General features: G+C 46.6%; 1 protein-coding gene and 1 non-coding gene across 4 annotated transcripts in view; one reads left to right on the top strand and one right to left on the bottom strand.

The window, feature by feature from the left end:
- Positions 1-24,278, top strand: part of YAP1 (Yes1 associated transcriptional regulator) — a 110,103-nt gene that overhangs the window by 38,607 nt on the left and 47,218 nt on the right. For all 3 annotated transcript variants that reach the window (XM_044257786.1, XM_044257784.1, XM_044257785.1), the window contains exon 3: positions 15,036-15,151. In XM_044257786.1, coding sequence (XP_044113721.1) covers positions 15,036-15,151 — 116 coding nt within the window. The remainder of the gene's footprint in view (positions 1-15,035; positions 15,152-24,278) is intronic.
- Positions 11,648-11,754, bottom strand: LOC122914761. The gene has a single exon (XR_006385842.1). It is a non-coding gene; the product is annotated as a U6 spliceosomal RNA (small nuclear RNA).

The raw sequence follows: 24,278 nt of genomic DNA, 5'->3' as shown, positions 1-24,278 counted from the left end.
TAATGACACCGATAGAACTAGAAAGGATTGTTTTAAGTGAAATAAGTCAGAGAAAGATACCATATGATTTGACTCATGTGGAATTTAAGAAACAAACGAAAAAAGGGAAAAGAGAAAACCGAGACGCAAACCAAGAAACAGACTCTGAAGTACAGAGAAACACATGAATGGTGAGCGGAGGGGAAGCGGGCAGGGGATGAAGGAGGGCGCCTGTCCTGACGAGCCCCAGGGGATGTGTGATGTGTGGAAGAGCGGGGTCCTCGTACTGTACACCTGAAACTGATACTGCGCTGTGTGTTACCTAATTAGAATTTAAATAATAAATTTACACAATTAAAAATTTTTCCAGGAGCTACCATCACGTATTTATTTACTTTGAAAATATTTATGTGAATGAATGGTTCAGTGGACATTCAGAAAGTGCAGTGTTGGTTCTTAACCTGTTGGAAGCTGAAGTTGAGGTCGAGACATGTCACAAGACTTGACCAAGGTTCGGTACCCGGAGTCTCAAGTGAGTCAACAGAGTGCCTTTCCCGCAGCGCGTCCCATTCTGTCTTCGGATCCTGGAGCCTGGAGGCATTAACAAAAAGTTCAGAGTTAGCCGAGTGATGTCTTCTAAAGTGACAGCTAACTGAAGAAACATCGGAGTAAGATAATTTCTGTGTAACATTTAATGAAAGGCAGTTAAGGCCCAGGAAGACTCTGCCTGCTGCTCCCCTCTGTGGAGGCCATCGGTCTCTGCTCACCGGGTGGCGAGAGGGCGCGGAGAACGTGCGCGCTAACAGCCAGGCTCGGGGTCCCTCGCCCAGTTACTTAATTTAGATGATTGGGGACATTCTGCATGTTACTAGACTATTGCTTAAGGCAAGTGGTGATTAAAGAAAAATGTATAAGGTAATGGTAATATTTTCATCAAAATGTGGGGCTAGAGGTGCCCAGCAGTTCACGTTACGAGGTCTGTGTGTGTCTGTTTCAGTCGGCCCGTCTGCCGACTTTGCTTAGAAGGGTTATTGTGGGTTTTTTCTTTTTCTTCTTTTTTAAAGATTTTGTTTATTTATTTGACAGAGAGAGAGAGAGAGAGAGAGAGAGAATGAGCGGGGGAGGGGCGGAGGGAGAAGCAGGCTACCCGCTGAGTGATGAGTCGATGCAGGGCTGGGACCGTGGACCCCACGACCATGACCTGAGCCGTGGGCAGACGCTTCACCGGCTGAGCCGCCCAGGCACCGGGTCCCGCGGGTTTTCCTGACCGCCCTCCTGGCGCTCTGGCGTCTGGGAGCCCCTCCCCGGGGGCCGCAGTCTTGCGGGCGGCTGAGGTTCTGTCGCATCCACGTGCTGAGCACGGGGCCGGGCAGCCGCTGTGGTTCCCTCGCAGTGGACACAGGAGCCAGCACAGCGAGCAGATCGGTATTCGGAAGCCGCCGGTGTCTGGCGAGACGCACAAAGCCGATGATAGTGTCGTCTGCGGCCTGAACCTGTGGCGCGTGTCGGTCCCTGCGCAAGGACCCCCGGCCTCTGTCCTGCTGCGGCTCAGCACACCTGTTCACCGTCTTCTCGGGTTTTCTCCCGCCCCCCAGATGGACAGTCACAAAGCGAGAGGAGAGTCCTGCCAGGTCTTCAGACGGGGTACAAGAAAGGCCACTTCCTGACCTCTGACCTGTCATGGTTTCACTTAATACAGTGTTTGCTGAGGCGTGTCCCTGAGCGCAACGGGCAGGGGAGAAGACCAGCCCGTCGTCTTCTGAAGAGAAAGGATTCTGTCTGGTTTTCTGGGGAAAAATGAATTCTGATCCTCTGTAGGGATCTCAGATTGTGGAAGAGTATGGAAGTTGCTAGATCGCTCACACTCTGGTCTCCCTGTGCTGGTTAAATATTCCAGGTGATTCTGATGTAAGGGATTGAAGGACTGCATTTTGAGTAACATTTGTCTCTTTAAATTTCTCAGCTTTTTTTTTTTTTTAATTCTTAAAATTTAAAAAGATTTTTCCACCGTCTTTTCTCTCCATCTCTCTTTTTAAAGATTTGATTTAAGAGAGAGAGTGTAGTGGGTTGAGGAGCAGAGGGCGAGGGAGACAAGCAGACTCTCCCGAGCGCAGAGCCCGGCCTGGGTCTCCGTCTCCCGACCCTGAGAGCACATCCTGGGCCGAAACCACGAGTCGGCCGGCAGCCGGCTCAGCCCCGCAGGCCCCCCTCTCTTTTACGGGGACTCTGGAGGAGGGAGCTAGGTAGACCTCCTGATTCCGAAGCCCAAGACTTGAATTCTGGTCTTTGTTCTTCTCACACAGCTGTGACTCTCGGTAGGTCTGTGAGCGCGGCTGTGGTCTGTGTCATGAGATGAGGGTACGGAAATGCTTCTGTGGAACTTCTGGGGACAATGTGTTTGGTCACTGTGGCATTATGACTAGAACGTCATGGGCCGTAACTACAGAAAAAAGCCGTCTGGGATCGGGATTCGGAGAACTTGGTGTTGGCTTCAGGAAGCATCCGCTGGAGTTCGGCTTGTTCGCGTGACCCCTTCCAGGGGAGCCGCATTTCAGCATGTCGCTCTTCTCGGGCAACGTGGTTAAGTCGTGCTTAAATTGATTTCATACTTGTGAGCAGATGTTAATTTTATTTATCCTGAGGACATGGGGTCAGATTACAGTGCTGTACAGTTTGTGGAGAATTATCAGTTGTCACGTTTGCGTCTCTGGGTTTCTGCCCACACTTCTTCATGTTTTAGCCCAATTTTAATAGCCTCTAGTGATAGCTCAGTTTAAGGTTCTACTTTTCTAGTACTGTAAGCGTCATGTTATCCTAAGGGCAGAGTATGTAAGTCTTTTCATCCTTATCACGAAGTTACAGTACGTGCACATCTCTGACTCTGGGGGTTCTGAAACTAGTCTGGGGTAGACCTATACAGTTACAAAAGGATATGGCTGTGGCTTAGGAATTGTAGCTCATAGAAGGATTAGATTGAACACAATGTGTCATTGTTCCTAGAATCAATTAAGCGTGTAGGTTGAGCTCGCTGGGAACAGCGTCTAGCATGTGACTCTATAAATAACACTTGCACGACAAACATGGGCTTGATAAGTGAGCAATAAATCCGGGCTGACTGCCCACTCTTCTAAATTTTAAAACCAGTCCTGCCATCGTAGTATTCTGAGGGCCTGATGAAAGTAATAGAACTTTTAAAATTAAAATGTTGCTCACGTCTATTTTGTACTATTCCCAGTTTTCCAACTTCAATCTTATTTTTGTTATTTCCTAAAAGTCAGTTTTTCTTAATAAAAAGACTCCTTTAGTTTGACTGCTTGGCTTTTCATGAGATATTGAGGTTTTATGGTCTTATACATAGGTTAGTACGAATTGTCTTACTTTAGGAATGCTATGACTTGCTTGTGCAGATGTCTTTAACATAGAAGCAGAGCACACGTCTGTCATTTCATTTTTATGTTTACCTTTATTGGGAAAAGTTAGCAATTTCTTTTCTTTTCTTTTCTTTTCTTTTTTTTTTTAATGAGACTGGTTGTTTTGTTTCAACACCTTTTTTTTTTTCTTTTAACTTTTATTTATTAAGGAATCTCTGCTTCCAGTGTGGGCCTGAACTCACAGCCCTGAGATCGAGAGTTTAGTTTCATGCTCTGCTGAGCCAGCCAAGTGCCCCGGAAAAATTAGGAAATTCTGTCCCTTCCATTAATGGTTGAATTACAAGCCCATGTAGCAAAGGTGATTTCACAAAGATGCATTTGATTGGGGGTTACTATAAGAAGGTCACCGCTGCTAGATTTTGTGGTTTTTCCCTATTGCAACACAACAAAGAGGGTCTGAAAGATGTTTTAGGAGATTAAGCACTTGTCCGATGTATTTCTAGAAAGTTTCTACTCATGTAGTTTATTAATTATGTTGTTAAATTCTTACAACTGATATGTGGCATCGGGCATCACAGAATGTCAGCAGAGTTGGAAAAGAACCAGTTTGGTGGGTAGCCCTGGGCAGGTACAGACACTCTAAAACTACACTGTTGGGGGCTTCTGTTGGTGCCTTCGCTCGGGTCCTGCATGGGGCTCCCTGCTCAGTGGGGAATCTGCTTCTCCCTCTCCCTCTGCCCCCCTGTGCTTCCCCTCATGCTCTCTTCTCCTCTGTACTCTCAAATAAATCAAATCTTAAAAAGAAGATAATAAAATTAACTGCTGGGATTTTGTGAAAGGTGGGTTTTACTGGTTTAGAAGAAAAACATTTCGGAAGTGTCTGTGAAAGGCGGTGAACAGTCAGGATGTGGTTAGTTCGCAGCAGCCTCATTTTTGATACTCGTTCTGGATTTTAAACTACATTGTAGCATGTTACAGACAGAGGGTTGGAGTGACACTTAGGAGACACTGAACTCCTCATTCTCTGTCTGCCTCTGTCCCAGGACACCAGCAGCTTTGTGCCCTCACCGCTGTCTCCGTGCAGCTGTGGTGCCGCGCTTAGCACTTGGTGTAGGAATAGCGCTCTGGGTCTCGTTCCCCGACAGTCAGGGGCACGAGATTTTGTGCTCTCAAAATTTTGCTGACTCGTGACTCACAAGATGCCAGGCCCTGCAGGACAGTTGACCCTGTTTAGGATTGAGGTCACAGTATTTCTTGGTGGCTCGAGAACGAGCCACTGGAATAAGCTTTCAGGTCCTCACATGGTTACTGAGCACGTGCGGGCAGGCCCCGCGCTCCCGCGAGCGGGTGGGAGGGCAGCGCTGGGCCCCGCGGGATAGGTGCGTCGGGGACACGCTTTCTCTGCCCAGACTTCATGCTGCTCCTTCTCTGTTTTTTTTTTTTTTTTTTTAAGGTTTTATTTATTTATTAGCACAAGCAGGTGGAGGAGCAGAGGGAGAAGCAGGCTCCCCACTGAGCGTGGAGCCCGACATGGGGCTGGATCCCTGAGCCGAAGGCGGACACTTAACCCACTGAGCCCTCAGGCGTCCTGTAGTTCGTGCTTCTCAGTGCTGTCTTCCTTCAGCCCCCTTGAGTAGGACATTATTAGGGAAGTGTTTGTTATTTTAAAATAAAATTTGTGAGAGACTCCTCTAACTCTAGGTTGCTGGAGGATGGGGGTGGGGCGATGGGGTGGCTGGGGACGGGCGTGACGGAAGCACGCGATGGAATGAGCACTGGGTGTTGTGATGAACTGATGAACAGCTGATGAACCACCAGATTCTACCTCGATAATACAGCGTATGTTTGTTGAATTGAACTTAAAATAAAATTCATATGCCATTAATTACATAACTTTATAAATCAACAGTATGCGATGTGGAGGGAAATAAAGTAATTTCTGGTACAGTGATATGTATATTAACATACATGCTTGGGTATGACTGTTCTAGAACTTGTGATGAAGTGGTCCCCAGCTGGTGTCCGGAGTTCCCAGAGTGTGACAGTTCTGAATAAAGGCCAAGTGTGTTGAGTTGGCAACTAAAAATACCAGGGGGGTTTTACTGTCAGTAATGAGATTATCCAGAAAGGGTATTACTGCTAAAAGATTTCCTGGCAAAACTAAATGGAGTTAATTGTCTTCCAGAAAGTTTGGCATGTAATTAAAACTGTGCAAAATATGCTTTATGTGTCAAGTGGAGTTTTATGTGTAAATACGGCTTTTGCCCACGTGAGTGTCTGGTAAGGCCTTCTGAAGCTGGTGAAGACGGCATTGCGGGAAGTCGGGCATCCAACACTCTCCTCATTACATGTTTGCAGGACTGGGATCACCAAAATGCCATCCCCCCAGCCCCGTTTCTAAATTGAGAACCATTGCTCTGAATAAAAATGTTGTTACATTATCGACTCAGTTGTTGAAAGTCTACAGTGCTTTTTGTTTTGTTTAGTTTTGTTTTAAATTAAAGGCACGGAGTGGAGAGGACCTTAGCCAGTGCAGCCCGTGGTGTATGTAACACGCAGATCTAAGGGTCATATGATCGAGCCCTGCTCGAAGTCTGCTTGAGCTTCTCTCTCTCCCTCTCCCCATCCTCCTCCTAAAAAGAGAGAGAGAGAGAGAGAGAAACTCATCAGTATTTTTTTATAGCTGTGAAATTTGTTTCTCATTATGTTGCTGAGGGTCCCTTGTAAGGAATATGGATTCAGTATTTGCTAATACAGCCGAGAATTTGAAGACCATCTTAGAATTTATTGTTGGAATGGCTTTGCTGGTACATAAGAAATGTTGTGTCCCCCCTCCCTTGTCTTGGTTTATGTCAACAGACTTGAGTCTCTTGTGGCTTATGTGAAGAAACAGTTACGAAGAGATCTTCACCAGCGACTGTCTGAGACGTCTGGTTGCAGGGTTGAACTTTCCTTTATTCCCAGATTTCCCTGTCGCTCCTGTCTCGGGAGCCAGGACGCCTAGACTTGCACAGTTCCCCCCCTTGTTCCTTCTTCCTATTAGCAGGAAGCCCTTTGCGCACCGAACTGGTGGTATAGAGACATTGTCGTCGCTTCTGTCTCCTTCCCTGAGACCCGCTGTCCTCGCCTCACACGACTGTTCTTTCGCTGCTGGTCTTCCTGACGTGACCCCTCCCTGCACCAGGGTTTTCTGTCTGTGTTGGACAAGTGCAGGGATGAAGTCAGGAAACAGACTTGAGGGTCTTCCGTGGCCCTGGTGCCACAGTGCTAGGTGCTTGTGGACCTACTGCTGTGTTTTATCCTTGCAGCCTTGGCGAGTGAGGAGGTAAGTCATGGCGACCGAGCCGTTGGCCAGAGTGACCTGCCCGTACAACCCAGATTGTCACTGTTGGAGCTGGGACTTGCATCCCCGCCTGCCTTCTTTTTCTTGCCGTTCCACAGAGAAGCTTCTGAGAGGAGGGATTTGGGTCTTGAGAAGGTTTGGTAGAATCAGGTGTTTTATAAAAGGCCAGCTGGGGAGGAGATGACCTGAAGTAGTCTTGAGAAACGTAGCAGATGTTTCACAAGAATCAGATCCGTATTAGGCTTCTACGGCTGCTGGTTATAGGACGCTGACAACACTTGACTTGCGTAGGGGATTTTTTAATGAGGTCCGTGTTGTCTAAGCCATTCTCTTAGGATGCGGGTTCCAGAGCGGGCTCCCTGCTTCTCCGGGAACGCGTTCGTGTGTGTGTGCCGTGTGACAGGACTTGTTGACGTGAAGAGTAGAAAGAGCCCCTTTCCGGAGATTCTGAGAGACCCTTTGGCAGGAGCCGTGGAAGCCAACACTCAGCCGCGATGGGAAGACGGCCGCGCTGAGTTTGGGAGGCGGCTTGATGCTGCCCTTTCTGTACCTTAAGTTAAGAGTCAGAAGTCTTGCTTCTAAATTAAGAAACAAAGTAGGAAAAACAAAAAGCAGCATACATGTTTAGAGTACAAACCACCAGTTTACAGGAAGAGAAACAGTAAAGCAGAACAGCCCCGTGACCAGTTTATGTCTCTCCCAGGGTCAGCGGTGACCGATCGCTAACGTCCCCCGGCGACAGGCTGTGCGTCCTCTCTCGCCTCGACTGCGTCCTGTTCTCACGGCAGGGCTCAGTGGCTCGTCCTGGATGAGTCTTCATAGTCGATGAATCGGAAAAGAAAGCATTTAAAAGGATTCTGAGTCTCTTTTTAAGTTACATTCCACGAAGAAATTCTGTTCTGCCAGAGTGGCAGTTTAGCATTTTTAGAAGAACCGTTTCCAGTCGGAGATCAGTGAGATGGGGGGAAGCTGAGCGGGCAGCAGGACGCGTCCTCACAGGCCACGCTGCTTCCTGGCCACGGGCCCCAGGCCCCTCCGTGGTCCTGCGCCCCCCATCCTGTGTTCGGGCGGGACTGTCTGGGCGGTGAATGAGAGCCCTCAGACCAGGGTCCGCTCTTTGGGAGGGAGGTCTTGAGTGCCCCCACCCTTGGGCCCTCCCGTGCCGTGGTTGGCCCCGTTGGCTCCCAGGAGGGGCTGCAGACCCTGAGGGCGGTCCACAGAGCTCGGCCCCTTGGTTCTGCACGGCCCATCCCAGGGTTTCCGTGGGGAGGCAGCGCGTGTGTCTCACTGTGGGACAGTGTCTGTGGGACAGTGTCTGTGGGACGTTTCTTTCTCTTTTTTTTTTTTTTCAGTTATCTCCGCACCCACCGTGGGCCTTGAACTTACAACCCTGAGATCAAGAGTCGCACACTCTACCCACTGAGCCAGCCAGGTGCCCCTGTGGGATGTTTCTTGACATTCAGAACCAGTATAGAGGGTTTCTCCCCTCTTCTTCACCTAGTGGCCGAGGATCTATGAGAAGTTATGTTTGTGTGTCATTGATCTCGTCATCTGAAAGGCCTGGGAGCTTTCCTCAACTCCCACGATCCCTCCGTATTTGAGTGGGAGAGATGCAAAGGAATGCGGTCCAGGGTTTTTGTGCTGCGTGCTGTTGCAAAGGTTCTGCTCCTTCTGCTTCCTTTTTGCAAAGGTTAGCACAGGGATGGAAAGGTCAGTCTTAAGAAATCTGATTACCACCCCAAAACGCTCTCACAGCAGGAGAGGAAGTCTTCTGGAGGACAAAGTGCAGATTTTGCATCAGTTCTGAGTTAAAACCCAGCTCTGCCTTGTCCTGGTCCTCTGTCCCCAGACAAATCCCTTCGTCTTAATACATTGCATAACAAAACACTTTGTTTTGTTTTGTTTTGTTCTTCAGTGATGTTGTTGTTGTTTTCCTTCCTGAGGAGTCCTAAAGCAGGGGCACAGTATCATCCTCCCTGTTGAACAGTGGTCTTAGGGAGGTGAGAGGCTCTCCCCGTCAAAACTGCAAGGAGCCTTTCATGTTCTTATGGTTTCCTCAGGAATTTGAAGATGTGACAGTAATATTGTTATTTATTTATTTATTTTTGGACAGAGATCGCAAGTAGGCAGAGAGAGGGGGCGAAGCTGAAGACAGAGGCTTTCACCCGCTGAGCCACCCAGGCATCCCAATATTGTTATTCTTTATAAGGGCAGAATCCGTGCATGTTCAAGGGCCAGGTTTGAGCTTCATGAGACGTGTTTCGTACAGGGGATGTCAAGCCGCGGACACCGCAGCTGCGGTCAGCTCAAGGGCCTCTGCAGAAAGTCAGCTGCTCACAGTGTACTTCAGGATTTCCGCCCCGTTTTTGGTTCTGTATGCATCTTGCTAAGCCATCCAGTGTGCGGGAGTAGATTCTGCAGCGTAAGATAGAAAAGCAGAAGCCAGTGGGGAGGCGGCCCTGTGTGCGCAGGAGAGGGAGCTCCCCCGTGGGCCGGGCCGCAGCACAGCCGCCCCGTCCCACCGCCCGGCGATGGCCAGTTCCTCGGTGGCCTCGCCGTGAGGTCATCGCTCGTGTCGCTCCTGGATCAGCTCCTTTTGTCCAAGATAATACCAAGATTTGTGTCCATACTTTGAAGGGGCTGTAGGACTTCACACTTGTTATTTTCTTATAGTAAGTTCAGTATCTTGACTGTTCTTAGGAAGAGGATAAGCTGAATCTTCATTTGTTTCCATGCTGTGTATAACGAGGCATGTTTCTGACTCTGAAAGTACTGGTTTAGGAGTTTTGCTTAATTTCATCTCCTTGGTTTATATATTTTCATTCTGTTATTTAAAATTTGGCATTCTTAGTAGTAGAATAGATTTTTTTATTAACATACAACATGTTATTTGCCTAGGGTCCAGGTCTGTGAATCGCCAGGCTTACACACGTCATAGCACTCACCGTAGCGCATGCTCCCCCCCCAGTGTCCATCACCCACCGCCCTGTCCCTACCCTCCAACCCCCCAGGAACGCTCATTTTGTTTCCTGAGATTAAGAGTCTCTCATGGTTTGTCTCCCTCCCAGGTCCCATCTTGTTTGACCTTTTCCTCTCTTCCCCTATGATCCTCTGTCTTCTTTCTCAAATTCTGCATATCACTGAGGTCAATGATAATTATCTTTCTCTTATTTTGCTCAGCATAATACCCTCTAGTTCCATCCATGTCATCGCAAATGTCAAGATTCATTTCTTTTGGGCGCCTGGGTGGCTCAGTGGGTTAAGCCTCTGCCTTCGGCTCAGGTCATGATCTCAGGGTCCTGGGATCGAATCCCAGTCAGGCTCTCTGCTCAGCAGGGAGCCTGCCTCCCTCTCTCTCTCTCTGCCTGCCTCTCTGTCTACTTGTGATCTCTCTCTGTCAAATAAATAAATAAAATCTTTAAAAAAAAAGATTTCATTTCTTTTGATGGCTGCATAGTATCCCATTGTGTATATATACCACGTCTTCTTTATCCATTCACCTGTTGTTGGACATCTAGGTTCTTTCCATAGTTTGGCTATTGTGGACATTGCTGCTATAAACATTCGGGTGCATGTGCCCCTTTGGATCACTACATTGCTGGGTCATAGGGCAGCTCTATTTTCAACTTCTTGAGGAACCTCCACACTGTTTTCCAGAGTGGCTGCACCAGCTTGCATTCCCACCAACCGTGTAGGAGGGTTCCCCTTTCTCCACATCCGCCAACACCTGTCATTTCCTGACTTGTTAATTTTAGCCATTCTAACTGGTATGAGGTGGTATCTTACTGTGGTTTTGATTTGTATTTCCCTGATGCCCAGTGATGTGGAGCACTTTTTCATTTGTCTGTTGGCCATTTGGACGTCTTTTTTGGAAAAATGTCTGTTCATGTCCTCTATTTCTTGACTGGTAGAATTAGTATAGTTTGAGTGACAAAATTCTTTTCAGCCCTTTTTCAGATTAGCATTTATATGAAATCTTAATCACCCACGTTTTGATGTAAGTCATTAAAATCAGCACATACTGGGGTCCAGCAATCTCCCAGGTACATCTACTTCAAGAACCTAATACTCTAGTGGTAAAAGAAATTGTGTTTCTTAATATTCTGGATTTTTAAATTTTATTTTATTTTATTTTAGGATTTTATATATTTTCTTGAGAACAAAAGTGCAAAAATGGGGGGAAGTGGCAGAGGGAGAGGGGGAAGTAGACACCCCGCTGAGCAGGGAGCCTGATGTGGGACTTGATTCCAGGACCCGGAGATCATGACTTGAATCAAAGGCCGGTGCTTAACCGACTGCACCTCCCGGGCGTCCAAGTGCCTGAACTTCCTCTTTGCATAGTGGTGTTACCAGTAATACCAGCCTCTTGAATCAGCCTGATGTTTCCCAGGAGAATTGAAGTCTTCACACCAGAACTCATTCTGCTTTTACCAGCCAGTGAAATTCTTTGCCTGTGCCCCATGCACCTGGTGCTCCAGTGGAAGCAGCGTCTCCATTCTGTGCCTTCCCACCCTCCGACGGATGACTGCGGACTCTTCAGGCATCCCTTCGCACACTCTCAGCTAGTCTGTTTCTGTTCACGTTGAACTTGTGTTTCCTCGTCTTGAAGAAAAGAAAGAGTCCTTTGCATCTGGTTGTGGTTTTCCTTCCCTCCCTGTGCACGGCCACACCTGTCTGCTTCCTTACCTCGTCATGCTGCCGAGGCTGCTCCCGCCGCTGCCGCCAGGGCTCCCCTTATTGCCAGTTGCGGTGGCTCTGTCATCCTGACCTGTAATTTCATTTTGGGGTAAAGTCAGTGAGGCTACAAGGACTTTGAGAGAAAGCTGGGTGTTCTTAGGGCAAGAAAGAAAGAAGGCTTTCTTTTCATTAATTCATTGACAGATACTTATCAAACACTCTTCTCATCAATGAAGATATAGTAATTAATAAAATGAGTGAAAGTGCCTATTTTTTTTAAAATATGGAACGCTTCACGAATTTGCGTGTCATCCTTGCGCAGGGGCCATGCCAATCTTCTCTGTATCGTTCCAATTTTAGTATATGTGCTGCCGAAGCGAGCACGAAAGTGCCTATTTTTTCTGGAGGTTTTGTTAGTTGGAGTTTGTTGATAGGAGGAAATAGGCAAACAAAGTTAAATAGATTAAATAGATAATGATAAATGATCTTCAGGAAAAACAATAGAAGGGGAGTGTACATTTCAGTAGGGTAGATTTTAGGTTGCTTGGAGAGGGAAGGCCTCTCTGAGAATAGGACATGGAGCAAGGCCCAGAGGAGATGAGCCAAGGAGCGGAGCACGATCTAGGGGAAGAGCGGACCTTGCAAACCGATCATGTGGTTAGCAAGAATGCTTCTTTGAGGTATGAAATGTTGTGGGTTTTTTTTTTTAAGATTTTATTTATTTATTTCACAGACAGAGATCACAAGTAGGCAGAGAGGCAGGCAGAGAGAGAGGGGGGAGGAAGCAGGCTCCCCACTGAGCAGAGAGCCTGATGCAGGGCTCGATCCCAGGACCCTGAGACCGTGACCTGAGCTGAAGTCAAAGGCTTAACCCACTGAGCCACCCAGGCACTCCGAGGTATAAAATGTTTTAACGAAGATTTTTGTTCCTACGGTAAAAAGGAAAGCTGGATATTTTGAGGCATTCTGTTTCAAATTGACTTACTAGGATAAAACAGCATTTTTCATGATTTAATCTTATAAGACAAATTCTAAGTTAATTTTATTTCGCATTTTCTTTGGCATCTAAGTGATTGCATGCTTTTATAGTTGGACAGTTTAGATAATGACATCTTGATTCCCTAAAGAGCTGTAGGTGTTTCTAAGTAACTGTCATTAGCTGAGGTGACATAGACAGCTGTATGGGGCTGTCCGCCGATTTACTGGGGCTTAACAGCTGTTTCGGGAAGAGAAATTTTAGCATTTGTATGCTTATGGAACATTTCAGTAAAATAACTGAGCTTCTGAGGCAGTAAGACTATGTTCTCAGTATTCACAGCCCAATTTATTTCAGGGAGAAAGAAGTTCTAAGCACAAACACAGATTCGTGTCCATATTCCAGAAGCCGTCAGAGTGGGGTCTTGCTCAACCCTCAGGTGGAGCCCTGTTTCGTTACAAACGGATTAATATGATCTGTGGAATTGACTCATTTTCAGAGAGGCCCAGCTGTTGAGTATTGAGAAAACCGTCGGCAGTCAGCATCTTGAACTCACTTAGGTCTGTCTCCCTCTTCTGTACCCCTCAGGGTGGTACAGACACAGGGAGTAGGCAGGGGCACATGCTTTGAAATTTAAGAGCCAATAGTAATCACTTGTCCATTTCCTTTCCTAGTTTCTTGACATCAAACAGGCTGTGAAAAGCATTTCTCTCCATTCTGTTTTTCTTGAGGGCTGTAGGCTTCTCTCCCGTACGATTGTGTTAACCCCTGTGTGCGTGTCGCTTGGGATGGAGCAGCCTGTCTAGAAAGCATTCTGTGGTTTTGTTTGTTTAGTGGCTCATAGGGAGGGTTGAAAGGGAAGAGGAATGGGCGCTTACTGGGTTGGATGAGGACCCAGTCTTCTGGAATGGGGTGCTTCCATGGCAGGACAGAAATCGGGTTTCATCTGTCTTGTCTGGGCCTGCGCAAACGCTAGTGCCCGTGTTCAGAAGCCGCAGGTCACTGTTGGGAGAGTCTGGGCCCCAACGGAGACCTGAATACTTGGAGCACCTCTCGTGGGCGTGTGGCTTATGGGCGTGCGCCGGGCAGGTCCTGCTGTCGGAGGCGGACAGGCCTTCCTGTTCTCTCCCTGTTTTCATCCCCTTTCTTCTCCTTGGAACTCTCCGTTTACTAGTAGATAATACTTGAGTTTCGTGCTGGCCAGAGTGCAGTGTGATCTTGCTCACCGTCTTACTCACCAGTTACCGTCTTACTCACCAGTTACCGTCTAGTTCCATTTCAGAAAAGTTAGCGATAAGAGTGTCATTTCCTTAAAGGAGAGAAAGCTCAGATTTGGAATTCAAACAGCCATGTAGAAAATGATTGCGGAAGAGGGGACTTCTTAAAAATAACCCTGATTTTTGGCCACTCCCCTATTCAAAAGTAGTGTTAGTTTGTGATTGCTTAATAATAGGAAAACCTAGCATAGCAAAGCAGAGTTTTGTAATTTTGTCATCTAGAAATAAATATTGAGGGAACATTTTGATGTTTATCCTTTCCACGTATTCTGTGTGTGTGCGCATGCACACACACACACACACGGCTCACACTGTACATGCTGTTGTACAAACTACTTTAGAAAGCAATATTACAAAAATAAATAGCAGTATTACAAATACTTTCCATATGATCAAATATTCTTCTAAAATATTTTCAGTAGCTGTGTTGTGGTCTGTCCTACACTATAATATTTAATGGACCAATCCCTTTCATTAGATATATTTTTTTTCCTTTCATTAGATTTTACCTGGCTTTCAAATCTTTGCTTTTATAAATTATACAGAGAACTTTGCATTAGTGTGTGAATACTTTTCTGGCTCTCTCTTCAAGATAATTTCTTAAGTAGTTTCATATACTTAGTATTTCTAGTTTCTGTTTCACTGAAGCAAACTTTGCTGGAAGAAGAAAACTAGTATTTCTGAAAGATGCCACGCCAGCTTCTATGTGGGATGCCCAGGAGTCTTTGAGTTCACAGAGTCTTTGGCCCTTTTCAACCAGTTTTATAGATGAACAAATTTCTGCAGATGTAATAAGATATTTTGTAGTATGTTAACAGTGTGCAGTATTTAACGTTCACATGTTTTGTTTATCAACTAACAAAGACCTTCCCCAGTCACGAGTTAGTGCAAACTTACAGATGAAGGTTTTAATTCTGTTTTGGCTTTCGAGTATATATTTATAATAACACTTTTTCATCCTTTTATGTTTTACCTAAGAGACTTCAGATCTAAAAAGTACATGTTAATTGGCATTCTTGGGTTCTAGAGGAAAAAAAGTGGGTGATTCCCTTGTGAATTCTGGGTTTGAGTTCTATGAGTGCTGTCGTGGAGGAGTAACTCATAAATCACCTTTTATCTGTAAATTAGAAGCAGATATAATAGTCCCTGGTGGAGATGGTTTCCCGTCCCTTAAGGTTGCAGGTGTGGCTTCTCAGACCTTGCTAGGATAGGCTCTGGCTAATGAGAGTGGCCCACAGGGCGCAGGGGTGAGGGTGGACCAGGCAGCGGCGGGGGTGGGGGCTGAGGGCAGGCCATGTGGCGCATGGGGGAGGGAGACTGACGGAGGAGCCGTGGGCTCTGCTCAGGGGGTGGGGCGGGGGCTTCGAGGACCTGGTGTCTGTTGTCTCACGCAGTGGTTTATTGTGTCTCAGTCACATCGATCAGACGACAACGTGGCAGGACCCCAGGAAGGCCATGCTGTCCCAGATGAGTGTCACAGCACCCACCAGCCCCCCCGTGCAGCAGAGTCTGATGACCTCGGCCTCAGGTGAGTGAGACACCGCTGTCCCAGCACGCCCACAGAGGCCTGGCGCGCGTCGGGCTCTCTGCAGGAGATGGTCACTACGAACTCTTTTAAGGAAGCTGGAGTGCGGCTGACCGTTCATTCCATCTGGTTTTCTTTGCGGGCCCTGCCTTTTAACAAAACTGTGCTTCGTCCAAGCCTTTTTCAGTCTTGAATTCATAAAGGGGCTGCCAACTGAAACCCAGCATTTTTAAAGTTTTAGTTCTGAAGTCACTATCTCAGATTCCTCATTTGGTTAATTTTGACATGCTGGTGTTTGACTCTGCTGCTTTCTTTTGTTTTAAAATTGGAGGTTTCTTCCCTTTGTGGTTTGGACGGGAAGCCAAGCTATGGTGTTCTTAACTACCATTTATTTGTTCATTTATTTATGATTTATTTATTTATTTGAGAAAGAGTGAGCAAGAGAGAGTGAACACAAGTTGTGGGGGGAGGGAGGGACAAAGGGACAGACAGACTCCCCACTGAGCAGGGAGCCTCACATGGGACTCAATCTCAGGACTCCAGGATCCTGACCTGACCCAAAGGCAGCCGTTAAACCCACGGAGCCACCCAGGCTCCCTTCTTTACTATCTTTTAAGGTGTATACTTCTTCTGCCTTCAAAGTAACTGGAGGACAGCAGCGTATAAATCCCAGGCATCTTTCTGAAGTTCAGTGTGTGTCATTGAACACATTTCCACCCTTGCCACAGACAATAGACTTGAGTATGAATCCTTCTTATTTGGCAGTGTTTTTTTTTAAAGATTTTATTTATTTATTTGACAGGCAGAGATCACAAGCAGGCAGAGAGGCAGGCAGAGAGAGAGAGGAGGAAGCAGGCTCCCCGCTGAGCAGAGAGCCCGAAGCGGGGCTCGATCCTAGGACTCTGGGACCATGACCCGAGCGGAAGGCAGAGGCTTTGACCCACTGAGCCACTCGGGCGCCCCTTTGGCAGTGTTTTTAAGTCTGCTGTTTTTCTCATCCATGTTACGCGGATTATAATGCCCATTACTAGAGAGTGAGAAATATTAAATAAAATCAAAGAGTAAGTATGAAGCCTTTATTTACAGTTTCAGTGCAGAATAGGAACTCCGTAAAGGTTTCATTACTTCTCTAGTCCTCCGATACCTCTGTTCTGTGGGCCCCATTCTGCACCTTCATGTGCAGCAGAAAAAGGCGCCCCTTGCTCTGGGAAGATGCAGTCCCAGACCTGGCACCAGGGATTGGAGCCTTCGGGCCGACTCTGAGCACTTGCCTGCGCCCCACACTTGCGCACTTGGCTGAGTGTCCCCATTCTGAGCACAGGTGGCGGCCACAGTCCCAGGCAGCCCTGGGCCTCGATGGCTTTCTGCTCAGTGTGTCCATCCTCCTTGTCCAGCACACTGACGAGCACAGGATGTGCAGCTGCCTGTAGATACTCTCACACAGCAGCCTCTGGCAAGATGCTGCCAGCTTGTGGGGTCTGCACGGCAGGCTGGCAGAAGGGCTGCTTGCCTCGGAGAGCTTGTAGAATTTGTTACGTCCTTCTGCCCCCAGAGATGATGCCTGTGTGTGGACTGTTTCTGCTGTTCCAGAACTCTCTGTTCTTGCCTTCGGTGGGCTGAACACTTGAATTCTAAAGAGTTAAGTGCTGAAAAGAAAGATAATGCAAGATTCAGGACTAAACTTGTCTTGTCATGTCTTTATAGAACTCTTGAAAAAAGATAACTCCCTAAATCTTCAATTTTAGCTTACTTTACTAAGAATATATTTATTTATTTTCAGAATCTGTTTTATATGTGATTTTTTTTTTTTAAGATTTTATTTATCTATTCGACAGAGAGAGACTACAAGTAGGCAGAGAGGCAGGCAGAGAGAGAGAGGAGGAAGCAGGCTCCCTGCTGAGCAGAGAGCCCGATGCGGGACTCGATCCCAGGACCCCGAGATCATGACCTGAGCCAAAGGCAGTGGCTTAACCCACTGAGCCACCCAGGCGCCCCTATATGTGATATTTAGATCAAAAGGTTCACAGCAAAATATTATGCAAGTATTTGACTAATATTTTTACTTGACATCGAGGGTTTTTTTAATCATCAAATTTCCAAATAAAAGTTGTGAAAGCTTTCTTGTACTTACAGTCCAACAAGATGATTCACATTACTCATTTTGTCACACTCCACCTAAAACTGTGCCTTGGAAACTAGTAATAAATAACTCATTAATTTAAGGTTTATTTTGGAAAATTTAGGCATTTTGCATCTAACAAAGTTGATTGTGTTTCTTTTACTTATTTATTTATTTTTGAAGATTTTATTTATTTGACAGAGATCACAAGTAGGCAGAGAGGCAGGTAGAGAAAGAAATGAAGGGAAGCAGGCTCCCAGCAGAGCAGAGAGCCCGATGCGGGGCTCGATCCCAGGACCCTGAGATCATGACCTGAGCCGAAGGCAGAGGCTTGAACCCACTGAGTCACCCAGGCGTCCCTGTGTTTCTTTTAGAATATTAGTTTTTTCTTTGTTTACTTATTAAATTTTCTAATGGTAATGGCCTTAAGAAATAGGGAGAATTCAGATTTGTGCTTAAAAATCAAAAGTATGTATCAAGTTATTTTTAGTGGGTTTCAGAATATTTGCGTTTCTATTTCTAGCTCTTTTGTAAAACATAAAGTGTGTTTTACACACTGCATGTAAATTAGTAGGTATGCTTACTTGTAGTTGTGTTAGTAAACGGAGGTGACATTGGCAGGGACAGTTGGAGCAGAGTGGCCTTAGCAGTGGAAGGTCTAGTTAAAAGGTCGGCAGTGCAGAATTGGCCTGAAAGAGGACAAGCCCCCCAGAGAGGCATGGGCCTGCGTCATGGTAGGAGGGGCCAGTCCGGAGTCAGAGGGAGCCTGTCGGACATGCTGCTGGGGTCTGCGTGGTCTCCGTCAGGGAACCCTCCCGGTGGCCAGTGAAGTTCCATGCCGGTTGGTTTGTTGGTGGGTTTTTTTTCTTTCTTTCTTTCTTTTTTTTCTTTCTAAGATTTATTTTACAAGAGAGGGAGTGGGTGCAGAAGCAGGGGGAGAGGGAGAAGCAGACTCCCTGCTGCGCAGGGAACCTGATGTGGGACTTCATCCCCGGACCCAGGATCGCGCCCAGGCTACAGGCAGACACTTCCCTGATGGAGCCCCTGGGCGCCGGGAGTTCTGTGCTGTTGTCGTCAAAGTTACTTTCCCCAAATCACGCAGCTGTCAGTGGTCGAAGCCGAGACTCGGTGCTTGGTGATGGGCTCCAGAGCCCGTCCTCCTCCGCTATGTGGGAACCAGTGATGGGACAGGGCCAGAGAGGAGCCTCCAAGCCCACGAGGGGACAGGACCTGGGAGTGCATGGGCACCCTGGGGAGCTGCTTCTGCACAGGGGTGCGTGGGGGTGCTGGGAGGAGGTGGTTCTGTGGGTCATCAACGGCACACTGTGCCTTGCAGAAGAGGTGTCCTGACGAAGACCGCGGTCATCGTCTCTGCGGCCGCGAGGACAGCATGAGGAGTTAAGAAAGGAAGAGACAGATGGGGCAAAACTAAGAAGTTTTTTTTTAACCCAAAACCAAAAACTGATCCTAAAAAGGAAAAGGAGTCACCAGAGTTTGAGAATGAGAATAGGATGTGAAGTGGCGGCCGTGTGAGAACTCTGGGAAGGTGTGGCGTGCGGGGCGCGCTGGCGCGGGGCCCAGGCTGCGGAGAGGCGTGACGGTGGCAGCCACGGAGCCGCACACTCGAGTCCTGTCCCTCATCTCTTTCAGGCTAGTGCCTGTTTGGGAGCAGACAGGACTCGGACACAGTCTTGAAATGCTTTAGAAGGACTGTCATGGGGACTGCCGTCTTGGCTGTTCTTCACACTCCCGCAGAATGACAGCTCACATGTCCCCGCAGGAAGGTCTCCAGCCAAGGGTCCCTTCTTCCCTCTGGATGCACCTGCAGGGCGTTGGGGGCCGTGCTCTCTGCAGGGAGGTCAGAGGAAAGGCCCTCCTGTGCGTGGGTTCTCCACATCATCTGTGCGTGGAGACTCCTTGTTTAGAGCATGGAGACGGAGGGAGCGAGGAGACCTGTGAGGGTATTTCAGTGAATGGGAGGGCGTCTTCCCCAGCACAGCAGCGGGCGGCTTGCGGCTGAGCCCGGGTGTGCACAGCTTTCATCCCGAGGGGACCGCAGATGGAAGAGGGGCCCCGCACGTCGCTTCGAAAGCACTCACTGGGTCAGTTGTCCTGTGCGCAACTTTTGATTTACATTTTTACTGTTAATTATTTAAGCAAGAGCGTTCGAGTTTTGCTTTTTTTTTTTTAAAGAATGAATCTAGCTCAGTGTTCAGGTCTGCTTCTGATCAGACCCTACTTCCTTAAAACACAGTCACTTTCTTTAGACTCTCCAGACCTGTTTTCTAAGTTTTTAGTGGTTCACGGTACTGACTAGTTTTTTAAAATTCTAATTCTAAGATTTTATGAAATCCTGTTTCTTTCATTCACTCTAATTCAGTTAACAAAGTGATCCGTTTACTTCTGTTTTTACAAGTCCTTTTTCAAAGTATGAGGCTGAAATGATGGATTTCATTGCTGCCCTGGGTATCCATGGTTTGTAACTGGCCACCAATTATCATGTATAATTGAGAAATCACGTATTTGCTACTTAAATGGAAGACATGGAAAGGATTCTAGAGATGTGACTTACCTTACTAGATTCGGTAAAGTAGGTTGTATCTTTTAATTGTCCATTTAATGGGCAAATAAATGACACTGAACCTTGTAAAGGGAATTTGAAAGGTGAAGAACTGAAAACCAAGGGGCACCTGGGTCGCACAGTCGGCCCAGGCGGCTGGCTCTGTAATGACCTCAGGGTCCCCTGGGCATCGGGCTCTGTGCTCCGTTGTGCGGGGCTTCTCCTGGAGATTCTTTTTCTCCCTGTCCCTCTGCCCCACCCCACCTCATGTTCGCTTTCTCTCTTTAGACAGATAAATAAATAAGTGAAATCTTTAAAAAAAAAAAAAAACACTAAAAGGGAACTTGACTAATAAAGTAATAGTCCTATTTTACTATGCATTTAAATATGTAACACGGTCTTCTATAGAAGTGCATCTAAGTCCTGTCCTGTTGAATTACTTGAGGTGACGGGAGCCTGGCTGGAGCATGCGGCAGCTCCTTGTCTCGGGGTCCTGAGTCCCAGCCCCATGTTTTGGGTAGAGATTACTCTTTTTTTTTTTTTTCTTTTTTTTTTTTTTTTTGACAGAGAGATTCAGCGCAAGCTGAGAGAGAGGGAGAAGCAGACTTCTCCACTGGGCCGGGAGCCCATTGCGGGGCTCAATCCTAAGACTCTGGAATCCTAACTTGAGCTGAAGGCCGACACTAACCTACTGAGCCGCCCAGGCGCCCTGGGTAGAGATTTTTTTTAAAAGCTATTTAAAGTACTTGAGATGATTGCCCTTCAGAAATTCTATTAAGCGAATTCTGCTACAGCACGTGAGCGGCCCTGCGGTACCTGGTTGGGAGCAGTATCCACTTGTCCTGCATTCTGAGAGTTTGGCCAACCTTAGTGACTGTGTTTAACATGAGGAAATATGGACTTGGGGAGAGAAAGTGTGCTAGTCTCCTTTGACCAGCTTTATCTATATGAAGATATTAAATTTTTAGTAGTCGTTTGTTAACTACGACCCACAGGATAGCTGAATCTCACAGCAGTAGTAAAGTCAGGAAAGTGTCCTCTCTGATGACCCTGGGATAGCTTGATGGCAAAAGGCTGCTGCCCATTTAGAACTGTTCAGAATCCTAAGCCTTGATTTAAATTAAGCAATAACCCAATTCTCTGCTTTTTAAAAACATACCTTTGATAACAGTCCAAAATCAAGTGTCTTCTTATAGGTACGTTTTAAAGGAGTTCTTGTTTCTGTGTTTTAGAAGGGGGCATATATTTGGCTAACGTCCACATGTGGCGCGCAGTGCGGCACTTCAGACTTCCCTCTTACGAAAGCCTGCACGGGGTTCCTGGGGAGTACGTCTCTCTGGGGGGAGCAGATGCCCTCGATCATGACAGATGATGCATGTCCAAGGAGTGTGCCCAGAACCTCTCTGTGGCGGGCAGACGTTCAGAGGCTGGGAGAGGAGTGCCGAGCTCCCTGCCTGCCCGCCCGTGCCGTGCCATCTCTGTGCCGGCACCAGACACCAGCGGGTCAGAGATAGTTCCCCAGAAAAATGGCAGGTTGAGAGGTGATGTGAAATGGGAAAGGGACAGGTAAAAGCAAAAAGTAAAAACCTGAAAAGCAAAGGAAGGATGAGGGCACAGAACACAGTTTCAGAGCTGATGACAGGTTTCAGAGCTGGTAATTCCTGCTTCCTGTGTGGTAGCTCACCAGCTTTGAATTCTGCTTCTCACCTCGGGAGTGAACGGAGGCAGGATGGGGAACAAGGGTTCCAGTCAGCTGGACGAGGGTTTGAACCGCAGCTGTGTCACTGCTGCGCGCCTGCACGACCTTGGACAAGGTCCCACACAGGCACACGGGAGCTCCCTGTGCTGCGTTTCTTCATGCGGGGATCGGGGTTAGGGGACTAGCAGCGCGGAGCTTGGCACAGGACTGTCCCGGAGACGCAATGCCACAGTTGTGGGACAGGGTCGGAGATCGGGGCATAGTTAAAGATTAACCACAGCACCCAGTGCTCTGTACGTATGGTGGATAGAAGAAGTAAATATCATCTGGTCCCACAGTTTACATTTTACTCCATTTATACCAACAAGTAGCCACTTCTCATTTAAAATAATTTTTTATCACCAAATACGGACCCTTGGCCCTTTCCCAGTTATATGTTAACTTCTGGCATTTAGGTTCTTATACGTTCTCTGTTTGGTATATATAGGTGGTAGAACGTTAAATATAAATATGGTTTTCTTCTACACGAGTTAAATTTTTTTTTGTTCTTCTGAAAGTTCTTGACTGTTCTAAGATGGAAATTTTGTTAACCTGAGTCATAATAAATGGAATGAGATACACTTGAGTGTATCTAAATAATAAATAAAACCAAATAAAACTGTTACAAAGCCCAGAGTCAGAGCAGTGAATGGACTAAGAGAGACGCTGTATTTTATTAGTTATTCTCAAGCTCCTATCCCAAATATCTTTTTTTAAACCAAAGTTGCTTTCTTTTTGGAATGTATGTAAATTAAGAAAAGATGGCCACAGGGAAAGGGAAAATAGTAAAAGCATAATAATCAAAACCAATGGAACTAATTCTCAGGAAACTTGGTTTGTTTTACATAATTTGTTTTTGGTATTTATGCTCCTTAAGAACAGTTAGTAATATGGAAAGAAGAACCGACCCGTGTTTCTAGTGTAAAACCATAGAACAGCCAGCTCAGGAAGGACCATTGTGCATGGACAGGGCATGGGGGCCGCGAAGACCAGAGTGCTGGGGAGTGGACATCGTACATCAGGCAGGGCGTCCGGCCTCTCGCCGAGGACCATGGCTGCCGCCACCTGCCTTCTCCCCTGGCGTTCTGCCGGGTCACACAGCGCCCGAGGCACCATCGATCACCGTGGTTTCAGGACTCAGCTGTGTCCAGGAGCACGGCTCCTGCCAGGGCCGCCCATGGCCCCTGTTGTGCTCCGACAGTCAGAGCCTTTCCCTTCCTGTCGCTGACGAGTGCTCTTCGAGGTGACCCACTCCAGTCGGACTGTTGACTTAGGAATATTTTCTAAACAGTAGTAGGACTGAGGATTGCCTGAGCAGGGCCGCAGCATTTGGCAGACAGAACAGTAGATGCTGCTGGATCGTGTCTTAATGCTGAGTCTAAGGACCCCTCCGCCCCCAAACACAGAAGCAGAACTTTAAAGTCTGGAGTTGAGGGACGTGTTTACATATTAATGTATTGGCTTCTACAATTTACAGCATTTTGAAGTATCTACTTCCTCATTCCTTTATTGAAGAAATCCCAACTAATCATGTCAGAAGGTAGATAGAGTTTCTCCCTCTTCTGGAAGCTTGAGAGCAGTAAACTCCATTTTCAGAAAAGTACTTCCTTCCTGTCTTGTTTGCTTTATGCTTGAGGCTGTCTGGTACACTGACGGGGGACATGGACAGATGCAGGGCTGTCGAGTTCCCTTGACCTGATCTTAGGGCACAAATAACAGATGTTTTTAAAAATCAAGCAGTTTTTTTGAAGGGACTGTTCGGGAAAGTAAAACTCATTTGAATTCTGGAAGATACTAAGAATTTTTATGCAAATACTGAAGCTAATGTTCTGACATTTTAACCAACAAACTAACTTAGAGGGGAGTCAGGATATTATTAAAAAATATAAAGAAACAAGTTGACATGTGAGTGTCGTCGTCTCCCGCTCACTCTGGGACATGAGTTATTATTACAAATAGAAGTGTGTGCTCAACTTTCTTTTCAGTGATTATTTGTAGAATTTTGGAAACTTTGCTCAGCTTTGGAGCAGAGAGGAGGAGAAGGAAATTCAGTTATTTACATTTAAGAAAAAAAAATAAATGCCTGTTTTATTTCTTCTCTGGATGGGGATAGAATATTATTTTTGTCTTTCCCACTGATTTCTAAATACTTCTGGTTACTCTATTGCTACAGTAATTTTATGAGTCATGAGAGGAATATTTGTGTGAAAGATTAAAATGCTAATTCTTTAAAAATGATATCCATAGACTACCATATATAGGCAGCATCAATGAAATAAAACAGAATTCTGCAACAATAAACAGAGGGGGTAGCAGAGCTCGTACTAGGTCAAACATTTTTTCAAAGGTGGTTTCTTCAGGCATTCTAAAGTCTGAACTTACAGAAGCTAATCTCTCATAAATTTATTAAAGAAAGTCTGAACTATTATGTTAAAATACAAAAGACTCCAGTTGCCCTGAAGAAAGTTTGAAGGGTTGTGTATTAGAAAGTTCTCTGAGCTTGTACTTCGCCTTTTCCTCTAGTATGCTCATTCTTTCAGCTATCACAAAGATGAAAATGAAGTTTTTAACATTTTTTAAAGGTTTTATTTATTTGAGAGAGCTAGAGTGTGTGCGTGTGCACACAGGGAGAGAGAGAGGGACAAGCAGACCCTGTGCTGAGCAGGGAGCGCGACACTGGCCTCAGTCCCAGGACGCTGAGATCACAGCCAGA

Source organism: Neovison vison, chromosome 7, assembly GCF_020171115.1.
Source record: "Neovison vison isolate M4711 chromosome 7, ASM_NN_V1, whole genome shotgun sequence".
In the NCBI taxonomy this organism is placed as follows: Eukaryota; Metazoa; Chordata; class Mammalia; order Carnivora; family Mustelidae; genus Neogale; species Neogale vison.
The sequence above is the reverse complement of the archived record's forward strand: the minus strand, read 5'-3'. Positions and strand labels throughout refer to the sequence as shown.